We start from the raw sequence: 12,952 nt of genomic DNA on the forward strand, positions 1-12,952 counted from the left end.
GTGAAACTCGGTCTCAAAAGAAAAAACACAACAAACAAACCAAAAACTCCCCAGTCCATCTCCCTGAGATGAATATGCTACCATATTCTCTATGGTAGGCTTCTATTCCTTTACCTTGTTTTCCCATTAGATCATAAACTCTCTGAAGCTAAGGATGAGTTCTTAGTTTCACTACGAGCACATGATATGTTGCATTCTTGATGATTCTGACTGACCAAATGACTTACCACCATGGCTGTCTATACCTTATGACTTGCTTCATCCTGGTGCTGTGGATTTATAAGGCTCAGTTCCCCAGGTGATGAGCTATAGGCTAATCAAATCAAATAACGTAGGAAGCCAGCTAAGGTAACTTGTGAACTGTTCTCTTTAAGTGGAATGTGGCTGCAGGGCACAGTTGGGGGCCAACTGTAATGCCTGGGAAGTTAATGTTTCAACATAAAACATCTAGGTTTGAGTAGGACTATCATTGTGTAAGCAAATAAAGCATGCCTAAGTCAGATTGTTCCTAACTAGCCTTAACTTAATGTGTTTGAACTTAATTATTAGCTTTTTCTGTAATTCCTTTTGTTCCTTAGCCTAGGGAGTGAAATCACTCTGTTAGGCAAAGATAAAGTACACACTCGACTTCTGGTCTAAGGTTTTTACTGACATAACCATGATGTGGGGGAAACAAACTGGACTTGGAGTCAGAATATTTGGTTTCTAGTCCTGACTGTCATGTAGTTTTACAACCTTGGGCAAGGTTGTTTCCCTCCTGTGGGTCAGGGGTCCCTCTGGAAAATGCAAATAATAAATATCTCACAGGATTTTTTTTTTTTTTTTTTTTTTTTTTGAGACGGAGTCTCACTCTTGTTGCCCAGGCTGGAGTGCAATGGCATGATCTCGGCTCACCGGAACCTCCACCTCCCGGGTTCGAGCGATTCTCCTGTCTCAGCCTCCTGAGTAGCTGGGACTACAGGCATGTGCCATCATGCCCGGCTAATCTTGCATGTTTAGTAGAGGCGAGGTTTCTTCCTGTTAGTCAGGCTGGTCTCAAACTCCCAACCTCAGGTGATCTGCCCGCCTTGGCCTCCCAAAGTGCTGGGATTACAAGTGTGAGCCACGGCGCCTGGCCCTTCACTGGATTTTTTTGTGGTGATTAAAAGTGGTAATATATATGAGAATGGTTTATAAACTGTAAAATGCTATAAAAACATGAAGAATTGTTATGATCATTTTGGTATCAGCTTCAATGAAATGGTATGGAATATTACCTACTCAAATTGATAAGAAGCTGAAAACAAGAAGAGAGCCAACTTGTGCACTCAAGCAGCCCTCTATACTAGCCCCAGGTTCTACACAGAGATGGCCCAACAAGCCCCCCCTTTAGTGGAGTCAGTGCCTCTAAATGGTAGCTAAAGGGTATGGGGCCAACACATTCCTAGATTCAGGAAACTATCCCAGTGGCAGTGAATGAACACTAAGAATTAGAACCCCTGACAAAGTCGAAGAGCTAGGCCGGGCGCGGTGGCTCATACCTGTAATCCCAGCAATTTGAGAGACCGAGGCAAACAGATTGCTTGAGGCCAGGAGTTCGAGACCAGCCTGGCCAACATGCTAAAACCCTGTCTCTACTAAAAATACAAAATTAGCTGGGTGTGGTGGCGCATGCCTGTGATCCCAGGTACTCAGGAGGCTGAGACACGAGAATCACTTGAACTTGGGAGGCGGAGGTTGCAGTGAGCCGAGAATGCGCCACTGCACTCCAGCCTGGGTGACAGAGTAAGACTCTCACTCCAAAAACAACAACAACAACAAAACAAAACAAAAAAAGTTGAAGAGCTGGCTCCTACCCCTTGGATGTTCTTCCTGGACACCTTAACTAATTTTGTTGGCTTCCATTCCTCATCATCCCCCTCATCATAGTCACCATCACCATCACCATCCTCATGCTCATTCACAGAATGCTCTGAACAATATTTTAGATCCTCGATGTCCATGCTTTGCTCCAGGAACTTTTCTTTAACACGAGAAGGTTTTGGCTAAGAAAAAAGGTTTGGAGTAGTTTAGTTATTTAATAAAAATTAAAAACTACATATGCATCATATCTTCCCAGTAACTGTTGCCAACTATATTCTCAGAGCAAAGATTTCAGACTCTCTCAAATCCATCCCACTTGGCTTTACCAATCAGAAGAAATTCTGCTTTAGCCTTTGGCTTTGCAGAGTCTTTGAAGGCAGTGAAATTGGAGGCTGACCAATCTGAGGGAGGAAAGGGAAACTCATGATATGATGAGATAAGTATCTTTGGATGGACAGCTGAACATTATTGCTCTTTTCTCCTGTTCCTCCTCCTCAGTTATGTTAAATAATGCCTGTCCGTGGCCCAAAGTCAGCCTTCTGAGGAGTGAGAGTGCCTACTTTCCTTAGGATTGAACTGTAGTTTTATCTGGGACTCCAAAGAAATGTGAGATACTAGAATTTGGGAATTTTAACTGTCAACCTCTTATAAAGGGCAGTTTTAGCACACTTACCCCAAACCTACACTGTGCAAAGGTATCACAGGCACTGATCATTTTACCTTAGGTGGGACATATTCAAAAGAAGAGTCTGGAGATAGAAGGGTATCCTTAGGAAGATGTTTCTGTCTGCTGGCTACCTGGAGGAGGGTCAGTTTCTATTTGAAAAGAAGAGACAAAGTATATAATGCAGGGCAGCTTCTGGGAGTGTTCATGCTAAAACAGATACCAGACCTAGGCTAGCTCAATGTTAAACCATAGTAAAGTGAGGCAGGATTATAGTAGAGTACGTTGACTCCCACTTTCCAATATCAACAATATTAGATTCAGAAAATGACAAATTTAAAAACTTATGTTTATTCCACTTTGAAATGCACAGGTCACATGGAAACTAAATATAGACCTCATGAAATAGAGCCAAGTCACCACAATGGGGATTGGTCCCAAGAGCTGGCCTCAGTAGCAACAGGGTCTCTTAGGGCTTATCAAAAGGGTGGGAAACTATTACCTGCTTGATGATTTCATTCTCTCGGAGAAGCTGCTGATTTTGCTCACACACTTCTCGCATCTTCTCAAGTTCTTCATCCTATTTCCAGATAGTGCAGTGATATGTGGGGTTATTTTGGGCACTACATGTGGGTTACCAAACAACTCACATAGATGAAAACATACTGCTGCCAAGTTGCTGGCAGCAGATGGTTTTTGCACAGCAGGCATTGGCACCCAGAAAAATGTCTGATTCCCGGTTCCTAGGTGACCTGAATGCCACTTCTATTCCAATGCTCCCCAGCAGCTCTGACCACACTCATAGGAACCACGGACTCTGCCTGACAAGCCTTCCTTATTCTTTTCCACTCCTTAGCTTCATATCCCTTATTCACATTGGGATGCTGATTAAGAAACCCGCAGAAACTTACCTCTATTTTCTTGAAGTCTATAAATGCTACTCTTTACCCTTCTTAACACAGACCAGGCAGTTTACTTGCCACTTTAATAAGCCTGACTGAACTACCTGGCACCTAAGACAACCAGATCCATGCATACAACCTTAACTAGTTTGCTTATGTCTTAGATGGAAGGTGCCAAGGAAACCCTACAGACTGGTGGTTCAGGAAAAAGATTCTAAGTTAGACTAAAATAGTGCTACAACATGCTACTAAAGGGTGTGGTGTTCCTAGCCTCTGGAAGAAATTCAGACCCCAGGCATTTTACAAATATGTCAGATTTGAATGTCCCTAGGATTCTAAGTAACTACTGGATGATTTCATTTCCTCAACTCTTTAGAGCTCAGGGTTGAGGCCAAGAACCACAAGGCCTCAGAGTCTGGTATGGAGTATGTGCTGCCATTTTGGTACCAAAAATGAGGTTATTCCTATATGTGGCTACACTCTAAGTACCCCTAACCTGATCAAATAGGGCCTAAAGGCAGTAGAGGCTACCATTATAAATCTTTTTTCCAGTAGGTAATTAACTATTTGCTGCCAGTACAAGGGGCTAAATGAGACAAGATTCTCAGTCAGTACTGTGAAACTCATCTCTGGAGACCTCTCCCTCTTGATCATACCTGACACTTCAGTGTGCTCAGCAGCTGCTGTTCCTTTTCACTGACTGATTCCTCTAACTGCTTCTCTGCCATTTGGCTTTGCTGCAGCTGGCTGAGAAGGTACAGCACCTAGAGAAAGACACGACCCAATGGGTGACAACAAAGGTACCAAAGGGAAAAAGAAATTTTGACTTAGTTCAAGCAGTGATCCAGGTGACTGCTCCCTTGTGATTTAGAAGTAAACTGTTCTCATTTGCTCTCATGGCATGAAGTAGTGAGTACAGCATGGATATTTCTCAGCATAGTTTTTTTTTTTTTCTTTCTGTTGCCCACGCTGGAGTGCAGTGGCACGATCATGGCTCACAGCAACATCTGCCTCATGGGTTCAAGCGATTCTCCCACTTCAGCCTTATGAGTAGCTGGGATCAGAGGTGCACACCATCACACTCAGCTAATTTTCTGTATTTTACTGTAGAGATGGGGTTTCACTCTCCTGGACTCAAGCAATCTGCCTGCATTGGCCTCCCAAAGTACTGGGATTACAGGCACGAGCCACCACGCTGGGCCTGTTTCTCAGCATGTTAATATTCATATTTAAGTTGGAAACCAAGAGCCATTGTCACTGGTATGTATAAAGTTAGACAAGTCACATCTCTGCTTCAGGTTTCTTCTTATTTGCAAACTTTAGAAAAGGCCACATGGATTTTGAAAGAAATTTCATATCCCCACTTTTTTAAAAAAAAACTAACAATACAAGGCAATGATAGTTTCACAGTGTAGCTTCTTGGCTTGCTAGAGTTTACCTTCTCTTGGTGCTGTTGCTCCATTCTGACCAGTTCAGCTTGTAACTCTGTCTCTATCTCGGCAAAATGATTTCGTTCCTCAAACAGCAGCTTCTGCATGTCAGCACAGCTGGTCTTGCTCTGTTTCAGGCTACTTTCAAGTTTGCTGACCTGTATTTTGGAGGAGACCAGCTGGAAGGAATAAAAGAAGATCAGTTTATTTGAAGAATGACCACCTTTCTTTCCCCCTTTCAATAGGCAGGATAATGTCAACTTTCTTGAAAGGGTCTGAGAAAAATTCCTCCACGTCCAAGTCTATTCTTATTTTTTCATGTCATATGGATTCCAACATTGAATAGTAAATATACTATTGTTCTATTCCCAGGCCAAGAGTCCACATTTCTGCTGAGACATGTATCTTGGGGCTAGAAGCCACTGCTAAGGCCATTTTATTTCTTGCTCTGCCTCAAGGTAAGAGTAAACCTAACCCGAACAGTATCTGACAATTACAAATTCTGATATTTAAGAAGTTCTTCCTTAATTTTTAAGCGAAATCCACAGGACACACCCTTATGGCCAATTATGTCCCATTTCAGAATGTCTATATTCACATGTTAGAACTCGTAGACTGAGACTGCAGATCTGGCTCTTCAGGCTACATGATATCCTACACTGGCCTAGTTTTACATTCACTACTAGCCCAGACGGTAAACATCATAAGTATCAGTGTTCACAAGACTGATCAAGATTTCCTTAGTAGAACAAATCTGCTAAGCTAACACAAAAATGTATAAAGGGTAGCATTGTTTAAACTTGTAGGTTTGGAGTTTGTATGCTTGTCTTGAGTGAAAATGCTTCAATCACCAGAGGCAATCAATTTTCATCCCTCTGGTGACAATGTAAGGTGACATATCATTTTAAGGTCAGCAAAGATGGCTTTTCCTTAAAATGAATCTTTATATGTCAAAAGATGCTTAGGTTTTCCCTTTTCTAGACTGGATCTTAAATTTTTGAATATACATCTCATAGGGGTTTTAAAAAGTACTACAGTATAACAGTTGATGTTTAGCCAGTGACCCACTATGGCATTTTGGTCTTTCCTAATAACAACAGCTAACATGCATTCAGCACTTGCTATAGGCCAGTCACGACAGGCATCAATTTGTGAGTCATATTATATTTTTGTAAGTGACTGGCCTGTACTTGCTTATACCAACTTTTATCTACTAAACCCTCTAATGTTAGTGTTATTGGGGTTTCTACCATGAAAAGTGACAATAACACTATGACAATATTTCAAGGCTAACATCTCATTTCAATCTACACAGCCAGCCCCCTAACTGCTGGTTAGAGTGATGTTTACCTCTCCAATCAAGTATTTCAGGGCACACTTGGCTTCCAGAATGGTGGCAATATTCTCCCAGCGTTGTTTTGGCCTGTCTTCACTTTCCGCATCCAGCAGCTTCTGCTGTAGGTCAGCAATCTGAGCACTCCTTCAGGGAAAGAAACAGTGAGCCTTACTGCAAGTAGCCTGAACATCAAGGAGAAGGGGGAAGAGCTCTAAGGAGAAACTTCAAATAATTTTATGGATGGAGCTATCAGTTAAATATCATTTAAATAATGTTTGAGTCATCTGGTTAGGATTTTACACAGTATCGCAAATCCTGTAACAAAGGACTCTAGTGGCTCCAGTGGCGCAATCGGTTAGCGTGCGGTACGTATAAGACAAAGGACTCTAAGAGACTATCTAAATGGTTTTATTCTATTAAATACTGGTTGAAATAAATGGGTCATAAAGTGGGACTTGGAAAGACTTATCACAGTAAGGCTTCTGTTGTAATGGATTGAGTAAAATATGTTAGTTTGTCTTGGGGCCATATAAGCTCAGACTGTGACATGGTGGTCCACCCATGCAAGGATAAGATTCAGGTTGGAGACCTGAAGGAAAAATCTCAAAAGAACAAACAGGTAGATATGCTCTTTACTACAATCGAGTACCAAAATGATACCCAGGGCTGGCGTTGTGAGAGGTTATCTTGATGTGCCTGCCACAAGACTGAGAAGTTTCTAAGAAGACTAGATATTTTGACCCTGGTTATAGCTTCCGGGTACTTTCTAATCAAGTATGTCCTAGACCAAAGTCTCCACAGTATTTCAGTTTCATTAATAGTTTTCTTCTCAAATTTCTTGTGTCTAGTGAGAAAGAGCATACCAGCATGTGCTTCATATGCAGTGATAAGTTTGGTTCTATAAGGAAGATGGGTACGAAAATAATCTAAGACTGTAGTTCTCAAATTTTGAGGTCTCAGGACCCCTTTACACTCTTAAAAATTATTGAAGTCATCTAGGACATTCTGTTCACATGTGTTATACCTATAGAGATTTATAGTATTAGAAAGTACAACTGAAAAAAATTTTAGCTGGGCACAGTGGCTCACGCCTCTAATCCCAGCACTCTGGGAGGCTGAGGCAGGTGGATCACCTGAGGTCAAGAGTTCGAGACCAGCCTGGCCAACCTGGTGAAACCCCGGCTCTACTATAAATACAAAAATTAGCTGGGCATGGTGGTGGGTGCCTGTAATCCTAGCTACTTGGGAGGCTGAGGCAGGAAAATCACTTGAACCCAGGAGGTGGAGGTTGCAGTGAGCTGAGATCGTGCCATTGCACTCCAGCCTGGGAGACAGAGCAAGACTCCATCTCAAAAAAAAAATTATTAATTCACTTAAAAATAATAAACTTAGGCCGGGCCAGGTACTTCATGCCTGCAATCCCAGCACTTCGGGAGGCCGAGGCGGGCAGATCATGAGGTCAGGAGATCAAGACCATCCTGGCCAACATGGTGAAACCCTGTCTCTACTACAAACACAAAAATTAGCTGGGGGTGGTGGCGCGTGCCTGTAATTCCAGCTACTTGGGAGTCTAAGACAGGAGAATTGCTTGAACCAGCAAGTCGGAGGTTGCAGTGAGCTGAGATTGTGCCACTGTACTCCAGCTGGCGACAGAGCAAGACTCCGTCTCAAACAAACAAAAAAAAAAATCATAAACCTATTGGCCGGGCGCAGTGGCTCACTCCTGTAATCCCAGCACTTTGGGAGGCTGAGGCAGGTGGATTACCTGAGGTCAGGAGTTCGAGACCAGCCTGGCCAACATGGTGAAACCCTGTCTCTACTAAAAATACAAAAAATTAGCTGGGCATGGTGGTGGGCACCTGTAATCCCAGCTACTTGGGAGGCTGAGGCAGGAGAATCGCTTGAACCCAAGAGGTGGAGGTTGCAGTGAGCCGAGATCACGTCATTGCACTCTGCCTGGGTGACAGAGCGAGACTCTGTCAAAAAACATAAAAAACAAAAACAAAAACATAAACCTATTATACATTACATATTTTCTGAAAAGTAGCATTTTCTGAGATAATAAACAGTAAGAAAAGGGATTATTTTACATTTTTGCAAATCTCTATAATGTCTGGCTTAGTTGAAGACAGCTGGATTCTTATGTCTCACTCTGTATGCAATCTTTTGTGACATGTTGTTCTAGTTGATGTAAATGAAGACAATCTGGCCTCACATGAATATGCAGATGGGAAAAGGAGTATTTTAATAGCCTTTTCAGATAACTGCAAATAGTCTTCTTTGAGACTACACTAAAACTCAACAAGCGGTACCTCCTTAAGAGTTAGTTGCAATGTTGAATCTGAAACTTATTAATAAACATTTTTATATTCTCTCATATTAAAATTCATCAGTCTATCTTGCAATCTGAATGGCTCATTTACCAATACATGATTCTATAAAATGCCATTTGGACAATATTAGTCCAGAGTCATGCAGATCTTCCAAATGTTAACACGTTTCATTCTATAATATATATTTTTAAAAATCACACTTATTAATATCACTACTGGTCTTATCAGAAAAGTTATGAAAAACTGTCAAGTTCACAGTGGCAGATACAAGTTTTCCAAATCCAAATTTTGTTTGAAAGCTCACATTTTGTCTTAGGTAACACTGTCAGCTGTTTTCCTTAAAGCAACAGGCTTGCTCTGTTCTTTTAGAGAAAATGTCTGCCAAGTAACCAAGTCTTAATAACCACAGTTTGTCAGTTGTTCATTGAAGTAAAAATGATGTCCCATGAAAAAAGAGGCCTATTGAGCTCACACCTCAAACAATCGCACACAGTGCTTTTCTTGAGAGACCATATTCAGCATGCAGCAGAAGTGCTTTCTGTGTTCTTCCTGTTTTGTCACACAGGCTCTAACACAGACATGAACTCCAGGGTCCAGATTTAGTAAAATGAACAACTTTCACTGCTTTTTCAACACCACTCTTAATTAAGACTGGCTTGGTTTTTTAAAACCTGAGAGTATGTAGTGGTGAAGCATACAATAACTACTAGTTCAGGTTGGTGCCACTGCTTTCATTCAGCCTAGGGTGTCAGCACTTTAGCCCACTATGGCGTTTGCATTTTCAGTGCAAATACCAATGTAGCAAAAAAGGCAAATAAGGCCTTAATATTATTATGAAAATAGTTTTGATCACTTGGACTCCCTGAAAGGGCCTTGGAGCTACCCAGGAATCTGCGGACCACACTTTGACAACCCTGGTCTAATGTAGAGTCCTTTCCTTCAACAAGCTTACAGTCTGTCTTTAGAATGACAAAATTAATAAACATAAAACAATAAACATAAAGATAACATGTCAGCAGTATGTCATAATTGAGTATCATAAGTTCTGAAAGAGTTTAGAGAGGAAGGAAGATTAGTGAGGGATTAAAAAGTCAGGGAAGGCTTCTGGAAGAGGTGGGGCACAACACTTCGGAGTTGTCACCTATCATTGGCCCTTTCCTATCTTTTCTGACAATTCATGTCCCTTACCTATTCCAAAATTTAGTTTAAGTCTCATCAGTTCTAAAAAATTTCTCCTAACTAAACTCACTTCTAATTCCTTCTACTTGGCACCTGCCCTACATTTACATAATCATTTACTTACACATATGGTATGCAGGTAAATTTTTAACAACCAGCACTTAAAAAACCAGCCCTTGGCTGGGCACAATGGCTCATGCCTGTAATCCTGGAACTTTGGGAGGCCGAGGCAGGCAGATCACTTGAGGTCAGGAGTTCGAGACCACCCTGGCCAACATGGTGAAACCCTGTCTCTACTAAAAATACAAAAATTAGCCAGGCATGGTGCCACGTGCCTGTAATTCCAGCTACTTGGGAGGCTGAGGCATGAGAATCACTTGAACCCGGGAGGCAGAGGCTGCAGTGAGCCAAGATCGTGCCACTGCGCTCCAGCCTGGGCAAAAGAGTGAGACTGTCTCAAAACAAACAAACATAAAACAAAAACAAAAACCCCAGCCCTGATTTGTAAGTTTTGTCAGTTTCTGTGGTGTAAATATTCTCACCATAATCAATTGTAAACTAACAATGGTTTACAACATTCTTGAAATTTTAACAAATGATTCCAGGACACCACTGTGAGTAATGATACTATTTCCACCTGAGAGCAAGGGCAAACTCATCTATTTTTTCTGTATATCCCAACTGCATCCAGTGTAGCACAAAGCAGGAACTCAAAGGTTGAGTGATTTATAGATGTATCCCAAGATAAAGTTAGTATGTATTACTAAAACCAGATTAAATGATCCCAAGGTCTTCTGGACAATAAAAATCTATTATCCTAAAACATGATAAAATCTCTGTCAGGGTGCTGTTCCTTCTAGATTTCATAAACTGCTTAAAATAATCATGATTAGAAGAGGCTGTGTAGCATAATTTCTGGTGTAGGGCCAGGAGATGAGGGACAGAAGAACATTCATTGATCACTTCTTTTCTTTTTACTTTTTAGAGCCAATACGAGTGACCATGGCACAGGGAACACCACCTGAAGAGCTCCTGAGAAAGTGCAGCCTTCACTGAGCCCTTCTATTCCTTCTCTTTTCTTTCTTTTTCCTTCCTTTCCTTTCTTTTCTTTCTTTTTGTCTGTCTGTCTTTCATTTTTGACACGGAATCTCACTCTGTTGCCCAGGAGTGCAGTGGCACGATCTCAGCTCACCACAACCTCCACCTCCCAGGTTCAAGAGATTCTCCTGCCTCAGCCTCACGAGTAGCTGGGACTACAGGTGCGTGCTACCATGCCCGGCTAATTTTTTGTATTTTTAGTAGAGATGGGGTTTCACTGTGTTAGCCAGGATGGTCTCGATCTCCTGACCTCATGATCTGCCTTCCTCGGCCTCCCAATGCTGGGATTACAGGCGTGAGCCACTGTGCCCGGCCATTTTTTTTTTTTTTTTTTGAGACGGAGTCTTGCTCTATCGCCCAGGCTGGAGTGCAATGGCACAATCTCGGCTCACTGCAACCTCTGCCTCCTGGGTTCAAGCAATTCTCCTGCCTCAGCCTCCCTAGCAGCCGGGATTACAGGTGTCCGCCACCACGCCCAGCTAATTTTTTTTGTATTTTTAGTAGAGACGGGGTTTCACCATGTTGGCCAGGCTGGTCTTGAACTCCTGGCCTCAGGCAATCCACCTGCCTTGGCCTCCCAAAGTGCTGGGATTACAGGCATGAGCCACCGCACCTGGCCCATTGAGCACTTCTAATATGCTAAGTACTGTTATGTACTTTACTAATTTAATTTAATGCTCATGACAACTTTACTTACATGTTATAGCTATTTTCTTGATGATCTCTAAAATTCACCTTCTGTGTTGTTGCTATTCTATTATCATTTCTTTGGTTCCTCTAAAATTCTGTTATTGGTTCTACATCTTAGAGACACCACTGCATCAAAAATTATGGTGCCTGACTCTAGTTATCAGTTAAAAAATAATAAAGAGAAAAAAATTGTGCTGTATTGTAAAAAGCATGGGCTTTGGAATTAGAGTGTGTTTTGAATCCCAGCTCTGTTGTTTGTTAGCCAGTTAATTACCTTTGGCAAATTTCTTAAGATCACTGAATTTCCTTTTAAAAAATCAACCAATTAACCGGTTTATTTATTAAAAAGCCAGTCAAATTTAGCAGCGAGGGGGCTGTATACCAACTTTAGTGACACTAATGTTAATAAGTTCTGATAACCCACTTCCATATGACCAAGTTAATTTTAGATCTCTAAAATGAGAAGAATGATACTTACCTCATAAGGCATCAAAGGGATTGAATAAGAAAATGTATCTAAGATACCTAGTTCAGTGTTTGGTTTAAAAAAAATGGTTATTTTCTCGTGTTTTTCCACCATCACAAGGCTTTTGAATCACTGGATTAATAGGTTCTATCTTTGATTCCAGGCATAAATTTTTATAATGGCTTAGAGATAGTCCCTGTTACCTGAATTCCATTTCAGTCTCTAGGCTTTCAATCTGCTTTGTAATAGAATCTTCTGACTCCGAAACTTGACCACGCACTTCAGTAAGGGAGAATGTACGCCTCTGTAAATAATAGTGGGAACAAGGGTGAAATACTAAAAGGAAAGTAATCCTCCAAAGCTATAAGGATTTCTGGCGAATGTAGAGTCTGATTACTGGCAACATTTTTTCATAAGGGTACTTACCCGGAGTTTAGGAGGTGGATTCTCCCCAGATTCCTTTTTTTCTTTGAGTTGAGCCACATCTTGAGCCAGGATCTTTCTATCTTCAAGGAGGTCATTCAGATGGCGTTTGGCTTCCTCAGTACTGACCATAACCTCAATTTCGTTTCCAAGCCAATTCTGGACGAGAAATCAGTGATGTCTGGGTTAGGGATGAGGAATCACTGGCTCATGGGCTAGATTCAGCTCCAGACTTAACTTATTTGAACCAGAGCCCAAGTAACTACAAGTGTGATATCCATTCATACCTACACATACCAAAAATGTCAGTACCTCTCAAAGAGCCTTTAACAGCAACATGCCAAAAGGTCACAAGAAAGAGACTTTCTCCAGAAAATCTTTCTCCAGATTCCTAGTATTTCTATGTGCCCTGTTCTTTATTTTCTCCATTTTTTCCTTTGCCCTTAACATAATAAAAAATTGAATATTTTATGATCTATTCTATTTAATAAATATCTATTTTTAATTTTTTTTTTTTTTTTTTGAGACGGAGTCTCGCTCTGTAGCCCAGGCTGGAGTGCAGTGGCCGGATCTCAGCTCACTGCAAGCT

General features: G+C 41.4%; 1 protein-coding gene across 2 annotated transcripts in view; it reads right to left on the bottom strand.

Moving 5' to 3' along the window:
* Positions 1 to 12,952, bottom strand: part of KIF4A (kinesin family member 4A) — a 130,618-nt gene that overhangs the window by 12,647 nt on the left and 105,019 nt on the right. For both annotated transcript variants that reach the window (XM_025372390.1, XM_025372391.1), the window contains exons 21-28: positions 12,367 to 12,522; positions 12,144 to 12,244; positions 6,189 to 6,318; positions 4,847 to 5,017; positions 4,065 to 4,172; positions 3,009 to 3,086; positions 2,563 to 2,658; positions 1,836 to 2,024 (exon numbers count right to left, since the gene is read on the bottom strand). In XM_025372390.1, coding sequence (XP_025228175.1) covers positions 1,836 to 2,024; positions 2,563 to 2,658; positions 3,009 to 3,086; positions 4,065 to 4,172; positions 4,847 to 5,017; positions 6,189 to 6,318; positions 12,144 to 12,244; positions 12,367 to 12,522 — 1,029 coding nt within the window. The remainder of the gene's footprint in view (positions 1 to 1,835; positions 2,025 to 2,562; positions 2,659 to 3,008; positions 3,087 to 4,064; positions 4,173 to 4,846; positions 5,018 to 6,188; positions 6,319 to 12,143; positions 12,245 to 12,366; positions 12,523 to 12,952) is intronic.

The sequence above is a fragment of the Theropithecus gelada genome, chromosome X, assembly GCF_003255815.1.
Source record: "Theropithecus gelada isolate Dixy chromosome X, Tgel_1.0, whole genome shotgun sequence".
Lineage (NCBI taxonomy): Eukaryota > Metazoa > Chordata > Mammalia > Primates > Cercopithecidae > Theropithecus > Theropithecus gelada.